The following is a 23,210-nucleotide window of genomic DNA, read 5'->3' as shown; positions in this document are numbered from 1 at the left end:
CCTCGGACTTCGCACACGCGCCCCTCGTGCCCCCCGGCTCTTCTGTGCCCGAGCTGAAGCTGCTGCAGGACAGCGCCGTCAAGGTACAGTATACAGTGACACCCCGCCCCCGACAACAGATCCTCGGACTCCGCACACGCGCCCCTCGTGCCCCCCGGCTCTTCCGTGCCCGAGCTGAAGCTGCTGCAGGACAGCGCCGTCAAGGTACACGCTACGACAACGAGACGCTTTGTGCCTATCACTTTTCCATATTAGTGCGACAGCGACAGTTACGTTTCGTTCGCTGCGGAGTGTAAACGATTGGCATGTTGGCTACGCATCCAGATCCAGTTCATACTTCGCTCGTCACAACTCACAAGGTGCACAGATCCTTGGTTAAGAGAGTTGCTATTAGTACAACCAGCAAAAGTGACACATTTTTTTTGTGTTTAGATTGCTATAGTTTTTAAACTCATGAACATGGACGGCAGCTGATATTCACGAGGCATCATCATACATCTCTATTGACGGCATTGCGAGTTATCGCTCGCGAAGAATTTGGTCATAAATTTAGACTTGGCACCAAGAATCAAAAAACTATGAATGTTAATCAAAGTGGTGGCAGCTAAATAGAACTGGCAAAGTTCGGTGACCGACTATTAGGTCCTGAGTATTCCTTTATCTATGCTATTACATCAGAAATAACTTAAAACCCCTTTACAGGCCTCACCCTCCCCCTACTGCGACTTCTGTCTCGGCGACGACCGCGAAAACAAAAAGACCGGCACACCGGAAGAGCTCGTCTCATGCTCCGACTGCGGACGATCAGGTAAGAGGCCGTGCACCCACGAGCCCCGCTCCTGCGCCGCGCACAAACACCTCGCCAACATAAGACTCAATGGCGTCGTCGAAATTATAAACTCCATGAGTTACCCCGCCGATGCGTTCGATAAGTTCGCGACGCAAACTCAACTTTTAGAGAACGACGCGTACTATCTGTCGCCACCGTCCTCGCCTAGAGAGTGGCGATAGGCGGCCTATGTACTATAGAAATGAGCGTGCAAGGAGTGAAGGAAATAGCGTCACTGTACTCTGAATTTGTCATTAACCGACTTCAAAAATGTAAGGGTTCTCGATTCGTATGTATGTTCCTCGATTGTTCGAAAACGGCTGGGCCGATTTGGTGAATTCTTCATAAATCGAGATAACTTTTAACGAGAAAAAAGCGGCACTTACACCTTTATTCGTAAAACTTTGCGGGCCTGATTTAGTTAAATTATGTTTTATCCCTTTCTTACGAAGTCAGAATGACATTAAGACAAACGATTCATAGGTAATTCAGGCCAGTTACGCGTTTATGAATAACGCCATTAGTATTTGTTCAAGGGTCTGACGGGCTCATAGCAGTAAAACTCCAAAATAAAATATATGAGACGTGTAATCTGTCTTGTGGTACAGGAATAAATGAATGACATGCGTATTTTGTCAATATCTTAAAACTATCCGAGAGGCGGTTCACCTCGGTGATGCTTTGCCTGTATTATTTGCGCAGGCGCTTCATTGGTCTGACTGACCTGAACAGTGTTTTTAATGTGGGTCTGCTAGAAAAATCATATTTAACAACAAATAATATATCTGACTAAATACATTAAAATACTTCTAACAATTTCGAAGATTTTAAGACGACGAAAAATCAATCTCTAATATTTTGTTGTAGAAATACTACTTTTTTATAGTTTTCCCGGTGCAAATTAGAGTATAGATGGCGTGATATCGGCACTATCTAGTGTCTGTTATTTTCTTCGAATCTTGTACTATCAGTTCGGTGGTCTGTGTTTAGAATCTACAGATTCTCGTTTATTTATAGCCCTAGCTTCTAGATCATATTGATCGACCTATCTGAATTGGGCGTTATACTTACTTTCATGATTCGAGTATTATCTTGTGTGTCACAAAGTTCATCACAAGAATTTGGTACTCTGCCGCAGAAGCTAACACACGTAACAGAGTGACAGAAACATACCTATAACTGTGCTCCAACACTAGAGCATGTAAGCTACCTGCACCGAATAATACCCATCGTTTTTATTATTTTATTTTTCTTATGTTCAATATGAACTTGCTGTGTCTATGGTACTAACGGAGGACATGGACGCAAAATTTGAACCCATTCGCACTTATAATAAAAATTTGAAACTTAGCTAGCTTAAGAACCGGGCCTTATTTGGTGCAGAGGGTTTACCGCGAACCATGTTCGACGTGTTGCCTCCCTGTCACACTTACGTACGAATTTACAAGTGCGCCAGAGAGGCAACACGTCGAACGTGGTTCGCGGTAGGCCCTCTGGTATCTAACGCGTTTCCTCCGGTTGTAGTTTACTCTCACAGACTTATATGAAGCTTTCACACTGTTACTTTCTTTGCTCCTGCGACCTTGCTGACCAAAGAAGGGTTATATTATTTTCATAGCTTCATATATTTAATCTATCCATGATACATTCCAGAAATCATACTCTCAGTAGAATTAGCTGCGTTCATATATTAAGTTTATTTTAATTTTCGTCTATGGTATACATTAAAAGCAAATGTGATGTTAATGTTGCCATTTTAAAATTTCTATTGTGAAGAAGGATGCCAAATATTTTAACATGTTATCTGTTGTATTGTAAGATTGCGGTCGAGCATGTGCCTTGGTTTTTCGACGGCCAAACATAGATCTTATTTACATTTTAGTAGTTAGTAGCTTTGCTTTTACTGCCCGTAAGCCAAATTTTCATTACCTAGCTTATCTAGTCACTGCGCCAAAAAAGAGTGCACGCGTCTCCCGTTCGAGGTTTAGATAAAGCATGTAAGTTGTGTCGAATCACTAAATAAAAAGTCTGTTAATAATTTTAATTAGTTTTCATACTCGAATAGCGTCCTCTTGAGCCGCTCGTGCAGTCCGTTTGCACGAGGGCTGTAGCGTTCGCTTTCTTCGTGTATTATGCCCGGTACACATGTTGCGGCCATCTTGGGCCAAGAGAACGAGATAGCAATACCGCTTGCGCCTTCTCCCTTAGATTTGACTATGTCGCCCCAAAATCTGTACCAGATATTAAAGGAACATTTTGATAGAGTTTATCATTGTCTAATAACAAAATAAAGCATAGGCCTTTTCTGTGTGACTTGTTGAAAGAGTCTAATGACTTCGGAGACAGTCTTTTGTTACTTTGTCCTTATCACGTGATAAACGTATCTATCACACCCGTTCCATCAGTTTATAACTGTTGTATGATTTTTATAGATCGAAATTAAGAAATTAATTTGACATATCGTAATATTCGTAATCATATTTTAATGTTTATAAACCACAATGATCAAAAATAAATATTTGATATACTGTTATATTTATATAGTTAAGAAATGGTATATTTATTTGTTTTTATTGTGCATGATAGAAATGTATATTTCTTTAATTATTTTAATTTGGTAAATTGTTGGAAGTTTTTTTTATAGTAAATTTAAAAACGCATCGACACAAACTCTCATTATATAGGTATGGTTTAATCTAGACAAAACACATTTACCTATAGTTATATAAATATAAAATATTAATGTTTTAAATAGTCATGTTATCTCGTGTTTTTGATGTCTGTCGGTCTGTCTTCAGACAAGTGAAATATAAAACGAGTATTATTTTCTTATGTTTTCATGTGTTAAATAAATAATTAATTATTATTTACCAATGTAGTTGAAAACTTGAAGTCTGTGGAATGAGAGTAAGGGCCACCTACCAATATAGGTACTTGCGTTTACTTCAACATACATTTTTGTATGTAAAATCATTGAGGGCTAGACGGGATTCATAAAAACAAAACTAAGATTGTATCAATATTACAGATAAATACATATTAACATAGAGAGAATAATTATTATATCTATATCTGCAAGGTAAACGATATATTGACAGCTTTGCAACAGATAAATGTGAAAGTAATATTTTGTCTGCCGATAGTAGAGTTTCCTTTATATTATTTTAGTTATTCGATATATTGCCAAAATGATTGGATGTGTACTTACAGTTAGTGTTGGTAGCAACTCGAGTCTTTCGAGTCTACATTTGAATAACTCGACTCGTAAGTCCCAAGTCTAGTCCTTCATTGAGTTGTCAGAGCTCAAAGGTGAGTCCTTATAGCCTCTGAATAAAGACTCAGTCACAATTTTTAAGTTGTATCTGAATACTAAAGAAGAGACGCTTTGCACATAGATTTCGGTACATTGACCCGCCTGTTGCTATCTCTATTGCACGCGCATAATTATATTGCTGCATCGCTCGCACAGTGTCATTGACAACCGGCATCATGGGCGGGACAGCTATATAATAATTATACGCGTGCAATAGAGATAGCAACAGGCGGGTCAATGTACCGAAATCTATTTGGAAAACGTCTCTGCTTTAGTAACAGAAAAGACAATCAGCTTTATTGTAACCTAACCCATGAATTTCACATAGAGACAATACATTTTGAATTGCATTTTTTTGTAAAACAATTGAGTCCTCTGAAACGGACTTGAGACAAAAGACTCGGGTCTCTTACTAGCTGAAAATAACTCAAGTTTAGTTATATGAGTGAAAAACATGTGCCATTCTCAACCAAAAGGGTATTTATTGTCGGTTGTCAATGGCGCTATTTCCATATAGCTTCCTTATCGACAACCGACAATGTGGTACCTGTTGGTTGAAAACAACACATGTGTTCGAGTCTTAAAGCAGATGACTCGAAGGGCTCGAGTCTTGGCCAACACTAGTAACGGTACGAGCTTAGTAAGTGCCTTGTTAAAGCGATATCTGACACCGTAAGAATAGTCTATATCTATAATATAATTATATACCTTATAAAATTATAAACCAAAAAGATTCTGTTTACGAAATTTTACTTAAATTTTAAATGTTAATTTTCAACGAAAGACTAACTTGATGTTATCAATTAAAAAATATATTATATCATTCCTGTAGTGTAATTTGTTTTGTTTAAATATAAATTTTAGATATTTTAAGGTTTGACAATTAAGGTAATGAATGTTATGATTATGAGTTTTATTTGCGAACATATATCATGTAGCTTTATATTATATAGTAAATTGAAGGTATACATGTATGTTAGCTTACTTGGTATTGTATGTTTTGTGTTGTCGTGCAATAATTGAACGTGCCTTGAATGCGTTATTTTACAAGTCGCTGCATTTCAGAAATTTTACAAGTCTATACAGTCAGACCAAACAGTCTTTACACTGACTTTGGAATGAAATTTCAGAAATTTCACAAGTCTATACAGTCAGACCAAACAGTCTTTACACTGACTTTGGAATGAAAAATCTTTAATCCAGGCAACTAGTGGCCTATAGGTTAATAGCTTAAAACTAACATTAAAAAAAAACGAATTTACAATACACGTTATGTCTGCGATGCAGTTCGCAACCCCGCAGTGTCAGGGAACCGACCGCGGAACGGTCGGAAATGACACCCTTCGGCCAAAACTGACTTAAAAGTGCCAGAATAAACGTCATATTTTGATAGACACTTGACGTAGGTGCTTCCACACTTTGTCATTGCAGAGCTTGGCCCGACTTTAACTTTTGTAATGTTAATATTGTCTTCGGTTACGGCGATAGTTACTCATGAAATAAAACTGCGTTCGTGGTCAACCGGTTTCACACTTGTAACGCTGTAAAGGGTTCGAAACGTCGGGATGTATTATAAATTCAATATACGCGATATCATCCGTTTTCATAGTTTTATTTCATTTTGTAATGTTGACAAAACACATACATTGTAAGTTCTTTTTTAAAACACAAAGAGAGAGGCTTATTAAAATATTTGAAATGCAGTGGCTTAATATCGTATTGAAAACCAAATTGTATTCCTGGCAAAATTAGGCATGCTGTTTCTTGATTTAAAAAAAATCGTAGTTGTTTGATTATGGCTGCAAACATTATTTACTGTATCTCGGTATTTGTTATTACCATTTATTTAAGCTGGTAACATTGCCAAGGAACACGGACTACTTATGCTTTTTTTTAAATTACTAGTTAAATTGATAGATGATTGATTGATTTGGTTTTTTGAAAAAAGATATCAAATTTTAATCTGATTTTGAAATTCAAATCAAAGTTAGCTATAGGCAACGTTGCTAGTTGATATGGTACAAATACCAAAACATTATTGTAGTTTTGTGCACTCTGGTCAGATACAATGTTTAAAAGGCTACCATTAGACCTTACAACATTTGCATTATGATATTGTCCAATTATCCTTTTTTTTTGCAGAGTTTTTTCAAAGATTTTTATCTAAAACACGCCAAGTTAAGGGTATCTAACGGTAGCATTAAAGAAGAATTAACTTTCTTTAAGTCGTGTTTTACATCTTATTGTTTGGAATAGGAGTATCATTTCTTTCCCTTAATTTTTTTTTTATTTTTTGACTTTTGGTTTTAGGAAGATGTTATAATATTTTCTTTTAGTAAACTTAAACAAAAGATACATTGATTGAGTATCATAGGTAAAATCTAATACGAATTTGACAGGTAAGCGAGATGGCGCTGTACAGCTCCATACATTTTGCGGTAACTGATTGTCAAAAGTTGACGTTTCGACTACTCAGTGACCGCAAAACATATGGCGCAGTACAGCGCCATCTGTTATGGATGTCACGTTTTTTTCTTAGACTTACCTCTCTATTACAATCAATTCTGTTTGCTTAAACAGCGGCAATGTGTTTTAAAACGTGACTAAACGACAGTGAACTCTTCAATTTGGATTGATATGCGTTTTATACCATTCATTAACGCATCGTACGTGCCAACTTTATATAGTTATGTTTGTTTTTATTCGATCTTAAAATGTTATTTCTCAATGGCTAGATTATATTCCAAAGTATCTTTAAATGCAAGTACGGAAGTGCATAGCCTGCTCTACTGTTATGCTTCTTTGTTACACCAGAATAGTTATTTTAGCTTAAGAAGTAGGTCTGTGGGCGTTTTTGTATACCATCGGATTTTTATAACATTAAATTGTATGAATTTCAAATTAAATTGGCTTTTTTTATGTTGTGCTGAAGAATAGTGAATAAATGCACTTCCATACACCATTGAATGATACTTTATGTTAGTGATAATTGTTTGTTATATTTTAGTGTCGTTGTAAAGTGTTTCACTATTGTTCGGCACATTATATAAAACCCTGATTGCCTTTAATATTAATTGTTGAATTTGTTCCAACTTCGAAGATTGACCGAGATATGAGACAAGGTAAGATATCATGTGCCTTACAATTAGTGAATTACACATACGTACACTAAAATTAAATTCAATACTTAGTAAATTATACTTATAGTTCTTTTTAGGATTAGAAAGCACTTCGTCGAAGTAAGAATGGTGTTCTAAATCAGGCACAGTATGCGGTAAAATAAATGGCTGTGACATACGAGCAGACAGACATACGGACGGACATGACATGACGAAACTATAATGGTACCATTTATGCCATCTAATAAGCAATGAGCAATAATCGTGTCAGTTGAAATTAGTTCATTATTATACCGCGAAAAATATGTTATAACTATCGTCAATATTACTTCTGCGGAGTTGCTTCTAGTGTTATAAAAAATACGGAATATAGTTTAAGAAGGTATGATTCCTACATAGAGGAATTTTAACCTTCCATACAATAGATATATAAACGTTAGCCATCCGCTTTAGTGTGATCTGAATTGCATTGGTAAATTCTACTGAAATATAAGTGCATTGAACACTAGAACATGTTTTGACCCTTGTGTTGTGTGTAGGTCACCCAACGTGCCTGCAGTTCACGGTGAACATGATCGTGTCGGTGCGCAAGTACCGCTGGCAGTGCATCGAGTGCAAGTGCTGCTCCGTGTGCGGCACCAGCGACAACGACGTGAGTACTGTGTTCAGGTCACAATCACAACGTGCCTGCAGTTCACGGTGAACATGATCGTGTCGGTGCGCAAGTACTGCTGGCAGTGCATCGAGTGCAAGTGCTGCTCCGTGTGCGGAACCAGCGACAACGACGTGAGTACTGTGTTCAGGTCACAATCACAACGTGCCTGCAGTTCACGGTGAACATGATTTACTTTAAAAATAGGTGCCACTATGAAATATAGGAAAATCTTACACAAATCAATCTAGCACCACAATGTGTTGTGATTATATACAACTAGCGACCCGGCCCGGCTTCGCACGGGTAATTCCAACTAATTTACACAAAACCTTTACAAGTTATACATAAAAACCTTCCTCTTGAATCACTCTATCTATTAAAAAAAACCGCATCAAAATCCGTTGCGTAGTTTTAAAGATCTAGGTATACATAGATAGGGACAGACGGACGGACGGACAGCGGAAAGCGACTATGTAGTGATGGATAGATTGAATTGGCTGTAAGTACCGATTCCTATAACTCAACTGTAACCCCTACCCTTACCAAAATATGACCCGGGACACTTGTCTGAGATCACTTTCGTCAGATTTTTCTCTACTTTCTGGTCCAGAGAATCTTAAAAAAAGACCAAGGCTTGTCAACGGAAGGTCACGAAACTTGTGGTCCCTCCCTAACGCATGCATGTTTTGCTCAAACGCGCCCGTAATTTAATTAATACGCCTTAGTGAGCTCAATCCTGTTTAACGCTTAAAGTCTTAATCAGTTAACCACCTTGTACAGCAAACAAAAACAAAATTGTTCCTGAACTCGTAATATAATATAAAATGGTTATTATTGTTCGGTTGTAGGACCAGCTGCTGTTCTGCGACGACTGCGACCGCGGCTACCACATGTACTGCCTCGTGCCCCCCCTCCAGAACCCGCCCGAGGGCTCCTGGTCGTGCGCGCTCTGCATCAAGGAGTTCCACACCAAGTGAACAGGTGGGCCCTACACCACATGACATTATGGATGGGAATAATTGGTGACGTTCTCAAGTAAAAAGTACCACATTGTCGCTTACTCAAATTTGTTTGTATCTTTATACGAATAACGTGTGAGCGCGTCCTTATGGCGAGCGACAATGTGGTAGCTTTCGCTTGAAAACGACACAATAACTTCCTATGTGTAATCCCGGGACGCTTTAGAATGGAAAATAAGTTTTTGACAAAAAAATAATTTTTGGTACAAGCTTTTATCGCCGACACAGTTAGGTTGCGTTGTTATCATCGAGATCCTATGGTCACCTCCTGTCTCCGTCATCAGATCAGCTTCATGTCATCATAATATTGTATTCTCGTCCGATTTACATATGTATGCAAAATTTCAATTCAATCGGAAAAGTAGTAAATCAAAATTGAGTTTCCAAGATTTGGACCCACACTTACTAACTAACATACATACATACATACTAACAGGGCAAGTAAAATAAAAGCTTGTAAAATGATAACCATGGCCACAGAAATTACGTTAATAATCATATCAATGCTTTTTAGTTCATTAAGTGCTAGTAGACTTTTTGAACTTTTAGCCCTCAGTCTTCTCAAATTGTTATCGTAAAACGACTAAGGGTCGGTTGCACCAACTGTTTGCAATCGTTAAAGACTACGCTAAATTTCATTGTATGGAAAGTTTCATAGTAAACCGCCGCGGCGCGCCGGTTGACGTTGATCAGTATGTCAAGTGCGGATGGTGCAACTGGCACTAAAGGTCTGGACTTGATTTTTAAACGTTTTAAACGTAAAAGCTCGAATTTAAAAAGTAAGTAATAACGTCCAAAAGCTTTATTATAAAGTTATAATTCAAAGTTTTATTATTTCAGTTGTAACCACGTATAATTACCCTATTCTTTTAATTTCCAGGTTAAAAGTACGCTGAATATTACGAGGTACTTCAGCAGTTGCTGTCAGATTATACTAAGTTATACGTTGCCATAGGTTACAGGCGGGTGTGGGCGGACATTAAAATATAATGAAAGAAAATAGGGAATATTATGCAAAACTCTGCGTAGGGGGTGCCACTACCGCAAACAGTAAATAAACTTCCTTGATGCATCAATGTCGTATTTATTCGTAACAAATAATCTGTGAAAACTTGTCAAAAACTGTTTATGACATAGTAAGTATAAGTTACTCTACGGTTTACGGTTGGTGCTAGTGCTGCACTCTGGCGGCAGAACATTGCAGTCATACTCCCTATTATGACCGTATTAAAAATAAAACTTGAGTAAGCAAGTGATTGATGATTTTTCTAAGGCGTTTGAATCATGTCTGTATACTAAAGAAAATGCAAAAACAATTCTGTAGTCGCAGAGGACCATGGGCAACTTTGTATGGAACTTGGTCCAAAACCAACAGAGATGAGATTTAGGTCATTATATAGTTATTTTTATGTACTTTATTTAGTTATATGGGCACCAAGCGGAATTCCATTGCAGAACAGAGATATTGGTATTTTAGTCAAAATGTCGTCACCCTTATTACCTAGGCAATAAAGTTCACTTAAAATATTGGCCAAGTAAGTAAATGAAATGCTGCAAGGCAGATGTTCCAAACCGCTAGGATAGTATGGATATACTACTGGTTCCTACAACTACTCCTGGTTCGTACATCGGAACATAAGTAACGTTTGACCACACTTTTTCCCTTTTTATACCAATTAAATTAAATGGTCTTGGATGACAGTAGAGCTAAAAATTATTGCTACATACGTTAGTTTTAGTAAAATGGCACTAAGTGCGGATTGTAGACTTTAATATGTGTTAAATATAATGAAAAGTTACGCTCACACTCGCCCATGTCATAGATATTATAACTAGAATAGACGTAAGGAAATTTACTATAAGTATATGTATAATATACATGGACAATATTTTGTACATAGGGGCGGTATCTGGTTTCCATAGAGCACTCCGTGCGCTTTTCAAGACAAGTATCATTCACCCACCTTTTCTAGACTTTTTTGGCACTAACGGATTGTCAGGTAAAATATTGTTACACAAAGCTCATAGTTTTGAGTATTATTAACATTTTTTTAAAGTAAAGGATGTGGTTTCGATATAAATTCCTTAATTTTCCAACGTCTATTATAGTTGTTAGTCTATGCAAATGTGTAATAAATCTTATGTAACTCAGTCTCGAAGTGTCTACCTCCACCGATGCTTGCTTTAGCTATTTAGAACCGGCGAAACGACTACACGCACGTGAGGTGTATTTTTCCAAACAAAAGAAAAAAAAATCCCACCATCTATACGCCGGAGCTCACGCTTTTTTTATTTCGCGTGTAAATCCTAAATTTTAAACCCTTTTCCAGCATAGTAAGATTTATATACCACATTACGCGCAAATAGAATTTCAACTTTAGCATTCCGATTTAAGGTTAGATTGCACTTTCGGGAATCACAATTCATCAAAGCAGGATTAATTGGAATATATTTGGGTTTTTTTAGTAGATTGATCTTTTTCTTTCGTGTCGATGTTCCCTCAAACAGTGGATCCCCAGAATGCAGCGATGCTGACAGCCCTGACCGTCGCGTCCCTCAGGCCTCAGGTCAGATTGTGAGCAGGAGGACGGTACGGTCACGCGGGGATATCAACGTCATGGTTTGCGGTGCTGTATTGCAAGCGCAATGAGTAGATTGATGCGGATGCGGCCTGGAAAATGGTTAAACTGTTTTCTATTATTATCAAACCTGTATACAGAGGAAGCCGGGCATACTGAAGCTTTGTTAACTCGTCGAACGGTAGGTATAGTTTAGGAAAAATACCCCTCGTATCTCACCAGTATTCAAAGCACAAAATATTATGTAAACAGATCTAAAATGAAGAAACGACACTCTACACATAATAATATGTCATGACGCGTTGTCTATTCCGTTTATATCTGCGAAAAATAGTATGAGAAATGTAACACACATTACAGTAGAGAGTACTCTGTTTTATTACTCTAGTATAAGGTAAAAAACTTTACTAAAGCCCTTCTTGCGTGTGTACGTGTACAGGTTGCAAAAAAAATGCATTAGCATAATAAATTATATAAATATTTAAAATATGGTGTCTTGAGTCTTGACTTGATAAAACTTGTCGACGGTAATACGTGATTTTTGGTTAGACTTATTTATGGATGATAAAAAAATCTCTTGGAAATATTTGTAAAAATTACACGAAACTTTTTCGTTGGAATATGCTGTTCGCGTCCTCTACCGGGTTCAGGAAATGGTGCCATATTGATTTGCTTAGCTGAAGTCAAATTCGATGTTTATAATTTACTTTTGTGTTATTTTATGTATCTTCATGAATAACACAATAAATACGAAAACAGTTACTCGAAGTTGACAACTATTTATAACTTATCATGACAATAGAATCATAAGTGGACAGGAATAATCCAATTTGAAAGATGAGTAAAAATTAGTTATTATACTTATTAATATTACAAATTTCAAAAATGAAACGTCTTTTCCAAAACTTCACTCACTCATCCAAGAGTGGCTTTAGCCAAGTTTTTTAGAATGATATTACTAAGGTCATGTGGGGTAAGAGAAACAGTTTATTTTCCACGGGGCAAGAGTAACAGTATGAGGATTCCCTACAAGTGTTTCTCTTGCCATAATGTTTATCTTGGCCTATCTAACTTTTATTACAAGAATAATAAAAACCTGAACTCTTTCCATTTTGCTACAATAGCCTCAATGCCTGCTGAGACGGGTATCTATTGCTGTACCTGTGAATGGGTTCCAGCAGGCGTTCTACATGACATCAAACATTGTCTTAAAGGGCCTCTGCGATGTTAGCTTCGGTCCCACGCACGCCCCCAAAGGTCCGGGACCCTATGGTCCCGACATATGGAAAGACGTAAAAATAATAATAGTTCCGCTGGTTGGGAGCTCCTGTTTTATGAATATAAGTTGAAATATCTACATATACGCCGGTTCAGTACTTACAACATAATTTATTTGCTTTAATGCTGATTTTTCAACACCGCTAATATTATCTGGTAAATATAAACCACTTAAAGTGCGCGTTTCTTCAAGGCACCTATACCCCGTTTTTTTTTAAAGTTTAGAATTTTTCTAACCTCGAAAGTAGTGGTAATTAAGATCACTATTTAGATAGATAATTAACTTTTTCTTCCGAAATGCTAGGATTCCTATGATGCCTAATATTGTGGTACGTGTGGCAATATGCGCATGTAACACCTCAGAAGTTGCAGGCGGCCATAGGCTGCGGAGACTGCTTACCATCAGGCGGGCCGTATGCTTGTTTGCCACCGATGTAGAATAAAAAAAATATCGTGTTTGTGTGCATTGCAAGAATATAATTTATTGTAGGCGGGCATTTTAAAAATGTTTTGTCTATTGGTATACATATTCTGATATAAAAACATAGACAGATAATTTTATTTGCTTTAAGAGAAATCAAACCTTACCATACTGTATGTATTTTAATGCTAACTATAGTATGTCATAATGAAATTCTTTGTAAATCACATGCATTCCACTTCATAGAGTTGTATCATTTTGTAAGCAGATTTATCTACACGGGCGTGGAGCTCAAATATATCTACACATTGAACTTATGCATGATGTTTTAAGTGGTTTGCTCTCTGTAATAATGGATCGCATTGTAGATATTTATGAGCTAATATAGATCTGCTTATATATTTTCATGCGTTATCAATTATCATTAAAAATTGCCAACGATTTATATAATACATATTCACGTGTTTTAACGTTTAGACTAACATTTGCAGGTTGTTTTCTCAATTTTAATACTATTTAACCCAATCCGTAATATAATGTACTCGAAAATAACAGTGAAATTAAATACTAAGATTTTCCAAAATTGCGACGTTCTCAAACAAAAGGTCTTCGGTTTATTGATAGAACCACCACACCACAATCGTGGGGCGATTTCTAATTACATTTATCTGCTAGTATGGCATCTGACTACCAATTATGGTACCTTTTACTTGGGAACGACACAAATGTTTTCTGCTTGCCTTCAGCTCTCTGTAAGCCATTGAGATTGTGATAGTATGGGAAAACTGCCGGCAGTCGATATGATTATGACCTTGATTCTGTTATATAAGTTCTATTTTAGTAATACATATGTACGCGCGACTAAAAAGTAGTATTTTATACAATCGTGATATACTGGAGAGCTTTTCAGTCGAGTACCGTGTTAAGGCCACGAAGCTTGCTGAGTGGCCTTATTTGGTACGAGATTGAAAAGCTTGATTATATCACTATTGTATACAATACTTTTTCTACAAGTCAACGAAAATAACACTTTAAACGATTGTATAAAATACTATTATGATATTTTATCTGTACCTCAAGGGGATGGGTGGGGCATGGGGTATCAAATACCGATACCATGAAAAATTTTTTTTGCGTATTTATTACTTAAATGGGACTCTTATGGAATTAGCCTCATGCATGAAGTTTATATTTGAACGAAATATGTTTTATTCGGATGTTTGTTACCGTTATATCATGTTACAAATGCATTTCCGTTTTTAAATTACCATTTAATTACTTAAAATTATAAATAAAAAGTACAAAAATTTGCCCGCGAAAAGCTAGTGAGCGAAACGCTCGAATCACCACGTGACGTCACGCGTTCGACAGATTAGTGTCATTAGTAGCAAACGTCAGTTGGGCCGCCCAACGTGTGACGTCATCACGTTCTGTCGAATTCGCGCCAAAAATTATGAGCGTTTCAACAGCTCAAAAATTTTCAACATTTTAAATATTTTTTAATAAAATAATGTTAATGTTTACAAAAATATTTTTATCATTTCCGGTGTTCCAACGATATAAATTATGAATCCAAAAATAAAAATAAATTCATGCATGGAGCTAATTATCAATATCTTTTCTGCCCTTTTATCGATCTTAAAACACTTGTGAAATATACAGTGAACAATGAAAATTACATCTAATATCAGTTTGTAATCGGTGTTTAAAATATAACTGTAACTACAATTTATTAAGTACACCGAGTGTTGCCATGAACGAAACGACATCAGTATTAAATAAATAGTTGTCGTTGTTTAAAAAGTGTCTAGTAATTAAGGTTCCTTAAAGATTACACGTTGATTGTATTTGTAAATAAAAACGCTACGAACGTGTATGAAAACTTGGTAAAAAACCTTTTAGCTAGACTATAACTACGCAAGCTTATTTTTCAAACATTAGATACAATATTAAGGTACCTATACCCTATACCTCGTTTTATTAGCACTAGAAAAAGACTACGCGATCTTGACGTGTATTTTATTGAAAAATACTCTGAAAAATAAGTCACACATTTACATTAGTTACTATTTTAATCAAAGCGTTTTTCAATAAAAAGACTCGTCAAGATCGTGTGGTCTTTTGTAATGCAAAAAAAAAAACAAGGTATACAATTACGCTAAAAGCGGTTTAGATTGTTAACTGGAAGTGAAATATCCCACAATTACCTAAAAACATGATCGATAAAAATACAGGAAAGCATGCACTAGGCCTATAAATAGATTATACGTAACACTGTAGTAAGGACTGTGATCAGACGGGGGTTGTGATGGTATAAATGTGGGTTTACACCATTTTTTAATGCTTTTTATATTTTTTAAGTCTGTAGCGTAGTGTCTATCAATCCGAATTTTGCTTTGTACGTTTGTGCCGAACAATTTCTAGGCTTGGTTATACGAATTTTCAAAGTAATGTTAGTGACCCAGTGTTTGACAGGGATCCAATAGTGGTTAAGCTGTCGAACTTAAGACCAACCACCATGACTTGGGATAGTGGTGCGAAATGTTGCAAAGGTATTGGAGAATGTAGTTGGAAATGAGGGACTTGATTAATACCTAAACCTACAGAACAAGTATCTGTGTAGATGCTAACGTCCTAAGCTTTGTAGTGTTCGCTTACCGTCTGATGCCACTATTGTGCTTATAAACATTCGTATAATTATGCCCTTATATTCCTGCCAGCTTAAGTCTTCTATTCTTATATGTCGGTGTTATAACCACCTAAGTCTCAAAATATAAAAAAGACAAAAAAGTAGAATTCAACTCTTATTTCTAAAAACATTGATTCAATTTGCGTTTGTTTGGGACTTAGGAGGGTAAATGTAGCTAGTGTTGAACTCGACGCGAGCGAAATATTTTTGTAAGTAAGTAGTGTACATAGCGTATCATGTCGTAATCATCGAATATGTAAATTGGTCATTTTCATGTGTTTTATTGGTGCGTTAAATGTAACAATAAGTTAAAGTCAATTCCATAAATCAACAAAATTTCTATTTCCATTCAACTTAAACATTATTGATTGTTATTTGTTAACAATGTCATAGTTTTACTAGTCATAAAATGTTTGTACATATATGTATGTTTGTCATATTATTATGAATGCTTGCGCCAAAAGCAAACTGTTTATGGTTAATATTTGTAGACTGGATTATGACTATAATCCTTATTCTAAGAAAAATCATTTACCGCTATTTTTACTGTACGCGCCGATGAAACACATGGATATTTCGAGAACCTCGTATAATTAGTAACCTCGAGTAATGAGCACAAATAATGAATGTTCCCGGTACTAGGTCGTTATGGCGGAACGGGGAATTCCCGGTATAGTAAACCAGTACCAGTACCGGGAGCACTCCCTAAGCACAAACAATTTATACAATGTACAACCATAAGATCGTTGAATCAAGTAGTGTCCATCACTGTTCTCTGCCATTTTAGAGTCCATTACTGGTCCCGCTACCCTGGAGATCACAATATGAAGGTTCTCGGTGGAATAAAGCAGCGTCATCAAATTGTCATAGCGTTTTTTCCAGTTGGTCTATAAAACTTAGGTTTACTTAAATTTAAGATCTACATTATGTGTCATACTAAGTGTGGTGACGTAACAAATAAAAGGAAATTATGTATGCGGTTGTTTCATTATAGCCAGCCAAACCTTTTTAACGTTTTATCTCAAATAATTTTTCAGGACTCAAAATCGACAAGAGGCTAAATAGTAGATTGTTAACCAAGGGATGAAAGGCACTCATTTCTGCCGAGGTATTTTGGTGCTCGAACGCAGTGAGAGCGCCAATAGTCCGAGGCAGAAATGATGCCTTTCACCCGAGTTAAACACTCTACTTTTCATTTCGAATACGAGGAAAGTAAAATGCATGTGTTTTTTTTAAAACATGACAAGTATACATTTTTATAGTATTTTTTTGAGGGTACTTTCAATTAACAATTCAGGCAAAAGTATCGTTATTTATGGAATGGAGAGTCAAATATTAGAATGGAAATTGTATAACAAATCCATTTAAACTCAAATTTCAATTGCGTATCGTAAAAAAATTAAAAAAATCGTACTTCGAACGTAAAATGCTCTAGTGCAGACACGTATCATTTTCTGCACACCTTTTAGAACAACAATGACCCTCTTTCAGAGCATAAGAAATGAAAAATATTTTTTTTACAGATTATTTATTTTGCATTCTTCAGCAATGTAGGTTAGAGTAGGGAAATGGGTACCTGACTGATGGCACGTGGGTGGAGGTCGAAGGATCTTGAGGAGTCTGAGAGAAACCAGCGTGTTTCTTATAGCGTATATTGGGAAAGTGGGCGAGTACATTACAAATTCGCTATTCTTAATAAAATATATTTGATTACAGCGCCACCTATGGACAGTCTCTTGAACTACGTTGTCTGGTGGGTGCGTAAAATACGCTGTCTTCGTGGAATCCAGTGATTAGCAAATGTAACGGGGCAAAAACATCCTATCGGATGTCGTGTGTAGGCAAAGTGACAACCCTAGCGTAGAAGTTAATAATCAAGATCAAGTGCGGGTAGTTCGCAAAACCCGCGCAGCAACAAGATGTTGATACAATTCCTCGCCAGTCTGCCTGTGACCACAAACGTAACGTCAGACCATAAATAAGTTTTTACGCGAAATAGTATAGTATAGTTTAAAATTATGAATGAAAATCGTGTTAGTTTTAAATCAATATAAGCTGTCTAGGGTTCGATAAAGAATAAAGGGGGTCAGATAGATGGCGTTGTTAACGCAAGTTAACACTGACAATAAAAATGCATTGTATGATGGATCTATATTTATTTATCGGAACAATTCACTACTTTGTATGATATGAAACCAAAGAACTTTTGGCATTAAACATTGAGACATGTCTAATTTCTAACATTGCACGTTCTAATTTGACTAAATCTACCTAAAATACTAAAAATAACACTACGACATCAACAGATTTATATAAAAATCAACAGAAAGTAGGTAACAATTTTAAAGTGCCACTTCGAAGGAAAAATATTTTTATGTAGTGGCACTTTTTATAAAAAAAAAGTAACAAAATTATAATTATTACAATAGTACTAAAGATTTTATATAAAAAAGTTCTGATAATAATTTGTATTAAAAAATTTGTCAGATCTCAATAAAATAGGTAACACAGATAAACTGCAGTGTATTCAATATAAAGTAAATGATATTTGTATATGTAAAAGCAATAGGGTCATTGCGCTAATTTCCGTCCAGGCTCTAGTTTTCGTCCACTTGACGGAGTAGCAAACCAATAGGTATATTTCATTTTTAATTCGCTACTAGCGAAGTATCGTTTTTATGTAGATAGATCTATCACATTAAGAATTTCAATAAGTCCAAATTTGTGTGGCAAGGCAGATTTATACTCAAATTCGGTAAAGTGGACGAAAACTAGAGCTGAACGGAAACTAGCGCAATGACCCTATAATGGGCCATTTTATACCTATAAACTTGTACACTACATTAATTTCAATCTTGGGATTTTTTAACCCTTAAATGCATAATGATGTATATATGCATCGTATATTTGATGGTCCGTGGCTCAATATGCAGCTATCCAAAATCACATTTATTACTTTTATACAGCATGACACATCTATTTCAATTTATTAAAAAGTTATACAAAAAATCATGCATTTAAGGGTTAAGTTATTTGTACGCTTAATCACGAGCTCTTTCGATCCTAACGGGAGAAATAATAAGTGTAGTGTAGTGTACCCACTTTAAATAAAATGACCCATATAAATTAGTTTTCACCACACCAGCTGGTAAAGGCCCTCTTGAATGTTCATAAACTGATGAAAAAGTTGCATTTTATCCACATGTGTGGCAAAATAATCAAATGCAAATTTTGAGTTGTTTCCTTATGTTGGCTCGTTGAATTGACTTTTTAATGATGATTTTGAATGATAAATATTTAACAACGTTCATTTGGATTTGGTTTGGTTTAATTTTGTTTGATATTTTACGGTTGGCATTTTCCTCACATTGGTGTAATGAAAAATTTTGTGTTTCACTCCGTGGCAAAATTTGTTTAACCTTCGTGCCTTATAACCCTCGCAACGCTTAAGATTCCACTTTTTGAACCACTCGCTACGCTCGTGGTTCAATTTTGAAATCTTTCGCTTGCTCGGGTATCAATATAGCACTAGAGGTTAAACTAAACAACAACTTTGCCCCCTTGTAAAACAAATAACTATTGTTTGTACATGTTTGAATTAAGTACCTCGGAAATCCTAATGGGCCTTTCTTTCACTAAGTTTTTTTAAGAGCAAGACGTAGGCTTTTTCTACTTAAAAATAGTACATTACTATAAAGGCCGAGAAAGTAGGGGTAGGGACGATAGGGATAACGCCCGGGAACCCCGTTTCTCGTCTCGTCTTTTTCTCACTTGCAATAGGCTACGGTGGCCAAAATCGAGAAAAAAACTGTCTAAAAACTGAATTTAGCTTGAGCAAGTACCAGGGCCTCATGAGTTACGAGAAGGTGTCGTTGACCAACCCACCGGGCCCCGTGGTGATGGCATTTCTATTGGCTTCCCTATTAAGCGCTTCACACACCTTACTTAATTCAGAATTCTACCCTTCCGTGTTTAATACCTAAGAATCTGACAGCCCTTACTCGAATATTTTTTTTAGGATCCTAGTTAGGATGCCAGTTAGGAGTTAGGACAACTGAATTTTAAGCGTGAGAATCGTTTCTCTCTGCGACTGAGGCCAACCGTATCTGATAAACTCATTTTCATAGATAGTAGAACAACAAAAGAGCAAAAGACAATACATATTAAAACGACGTTATAATAAGAAACATGTAACAGTGTATTTAAAATTATATGTGGTCATGATAGCTTCCAACGTCATGGTTTAAAACTTAAAAACAACAACTACTGACCAATACTTAAAAATAAATTCTTTCAAACTAAATTTTTATATTGTAAAACCATATCAGCAATATTGCTTTTTCAACGTGATTGTAATTTTATTGTCAACTAGGGTCACTTGCAACATTCCACTAACCCGGGGTTAACCGGTTAAACTTGGAGTTACCAGTACAATTTGACACTGGATTAACGGTTTAACCGGTTAACTCCGGGTTAGTGGGATGGTGCAAGTGGCCCTTAGCAAACATAACGACGTTTATTTAACGTTGTTGATCGTTACAAATAACGGCTACTGTCTAATACAAAATATCATACATAATGATAACAATTTTTTTAAATTATTCGCTCCTAAGATTTTATACTAATATCATTTTATATTAATTTACTTAAGTCATATTAACGTCGTTATTTTAACGTTTTTATAAACTTTCTCACATCAGCTTTATTAACGACATATAATAACGATTTATTATTGTGTCTAAACTTTAGTTATTATAACTATCACAATAATTTGTGACATACTTAAATAAATACAATACTATTTTACAAAATTGGAAGACATTTGAAGATTTTGTTATTTATATTTAACATCTAAATTAGGTATTATGCCTAGTAAATTAATTAGATTTAATTAATAGCTAATATGATTTAGGATTGTTTTATTTATGGAAATCTTTTATGTTTTGATGATTATTCCTGTATTAGCATTAGGGCGATCTAAAAAAGTAAAAGATAAATAGATTTCTTTACAAAAATAGCAAAATTTTTAAGTCGACATGATAGAAGAAATAAATATTTCTCTAACTTCTAAACTACACAAGCCAAATATAACAGTTTCTAGCTTATTATGATAAGCCCAATCAGTATTTTGGCAAGACAAGACCTGTATTTTACTGTGAATAACAAAGTCAAATCTGGCTTGGCAGGCTCAAGATGTAAACGCCACTTGAGCATATTGCGAATCTTAGTCTAATGAGCAATGTTCAGTTAAAATAACACATAGTCAAAGTCTTATGTTTTGAAGAATCAAAATCATATTAATATGGACTAAACCATAGTATTAGATGTAACTTTAATTTATACAATAATCGCGAGAAAATGCTCAAGTAGGTGAAAAATCTTAACTGTATGGCCTATTTCTGTAGTAACTAAATTCTCGATTTATTTAGCTATTTCTAATTGAGCGTTCTCTTAAACTATAAGTCTAGTGTATAATAGATATTATTTTGATAATTTATTTGGTTTATTTTCTACAAAAATAATTAACAAACAGCACCGTTTATATATCACTGCGTTTCGTTGTTTTTAGATTAAGATAGTATATTATATAGTGAGAACACAGAATTCAAAATTATGTATTAAAAATATTGGAAGAATTCTGTAAGAGGAACTACTTAAATAGTTTAATAGGTTTTTATATAGGATTTATAAATAAAATAAAATAAATCGTAAAATTTATAAAAGTTAAAACAAAATAGTAAAAATTCTTGCGTACTGGTACACTAATGTGCCACCAAATGGTAATAACAACATATATATAGATTTTTTTGGGAAATAACATTGAAAATTCAGAAAATTGCAAAAACTTAACGTGTAGCTTATTGATAAATAATATATTTGTAATAAACATAATATCATAATGATATAATTATTTGTCTAAAAATATCACTACTATATTTGAGCCATTAAATTATTATTTTGTTAGACATTGATGGCAAGTGATGTTTTACTTTCTGTTGCATAAATATCTTAAAATAAAATATTCACAAAATTTCAAAACTAAGCATCGCTGTCAACATATTAAAATGACACGTGTGCTTGTAACATTGAAAAATATAAACAATTAATAAACATGATGACATCTTAGACTATCGATATGTTTAAAAACAATGTTCATTATTTTTTTAGTTGTGTTGTGATTACTACGGTTATTTAATGATTACTAGATCTAATTAAATTTGAGCCAACAAGAAGCTTGACTAATTGACCATGTATATTGGCCATTCCGGACACGCCGCGGGAGGGGGGATGGGGAGGGGGGACCCGCCTCCAACTGACACCACATCCGGCATCTGTAAAACAATTAAACATAGGATTTCATTTCCTTTAGTCTCTTTCGCAATTGAGTTTTCATAGTTATCCAAAGAGGATATAATAAGATAGAGCGGTACTGTCATAGTACATTTTGTAACCACTGTAAATTCACTGCCATCTATCGACATACTTTAAAACTAAAAATGAAGATTTATAAAATTACGTTTAAATGTATTTAAATATGGATAAATGATTTTTTTATTTGCATCAAATTTGCATTAATTATTTTTATATGATTTTGAATGCGTCCAAGTGGACTTGGACGCATTCTACCCCAAATGGTGGGAAAATGGCGATGACAGGGTCGAGTGGAGAAAACGAGGGGAGGCCTTTCCCCAGCAGTGGGACACCAAAATAGGCTAATATAAAATAAAAAAAATATATGATTTTGACCCATGTTCTTTCACTGATATGCGTTAAAATTATAAATAACAAACGAAACCGTCAACGCCCTCTATACGAGAGAAGGCCAAAGCTAGTGGCGCCATCTGATCGAGAATAAAATTTTCGTGATTTTTCGAAGCACGTTTTTTCCTTAGACTGTATCCATCTATTACGGAGTTATATCTTTGTTATCTACCAAAAAAAATGCAACAGCTAAAAGTAACGCTTTTTCATAAGTAACTGAAACTAGGCTAAGCTACGGTAACTGATTACTCTCAGGCGGGCTGTATGATTGTATGCAACCGACTTGGTATAAAATAAAAAATCAGCAGCTGCTTGATCTCTCACTGACCGTTTGTGCGCTTGTAAAACAGAAGTGTCGGGTATACCTATCTTATTACCTACCTTACTGTAATTTATTTTTGTAAACCTGTGTTGTGTACAATAAAGTGATTACTACTACTACTTATATTGCTTGGCAAAGTTAAGGTCTTTACATTTGATGCGGTTCCGCACGCCGCTACCGTGTGTGAACGAGACGGCGACGCACGCTCGCGGCGTGCGGATTCG

At 35.5% G+C, this 23,210-nt stretch overlaps 2 protein-coding genes across 3 annotated transcripts in view; one reads left to right on the top strand and one right to left on the bottom strand.

Moving 5' to 3' along the window:
* LOC134751152 (zinc finger protein ubi-d4-like) overlaps positions 1–16,877 on the top strand; it is a 35,482-nt gene extending 18,605 nt beyond the window's left edge. The window contains 4 exon segments of the mRNA XM_063686518.1: positions 703–808; positions 7,801–7,913; positions 8,765–8,897; positions 9,816–16,877. Of these exon segments, the coding sequence (XP_063542588.1) occupies positions 703–808; positions 7,801–7,913; positions 8,765–8,893 (348 nt within the window). The 3' untranslated portion in view covers positions 8,894–8,897; positions 9,816–16,877.
* A 1,161-nt stretch (positions 16,878–18,038) lies between these two features.
* LOC134751147 (RNA-binding protein fusilli) overlaps positions 18,039–23,210 on the bottom strand; it is a 136,414-nt gene continuing 131,242 nt past the window's right edge. For both annotated transcript variants that reach the window (XM_063686509.1, XM_063686510.1), the window contains exon 16: positions 18,039–22,234. In XM_063686509.1, coding sequence (XP_063542579.1) covers positions 22,095–22,234 — 140 coding nt within the window. In that variant the 3' untranslated portion in view covers positions 18,039–22,094. The remainder of the gene's footprint in view (positions 22,235–23,210) is intronic.

The sequence above is a fragment of the Cydia strobilella genome, chromosome 21 (genome assembly GCF_947568885.1).
Source record: "Cydia strobilella chromosome 21, ilCydStro3.1, whole genome shotgun sequence".
NCBI lineage: Eukaryota > Metazoa > Arthropoda > Insecta > Lepidoptera > Tortricidae > Cydia > Cydia strobilella.
The sequence above is the reverse complement of the archived record's forward strand: the minus strand, read 5'-3'. Positions and strand labels throughout refer to the sequence as shown.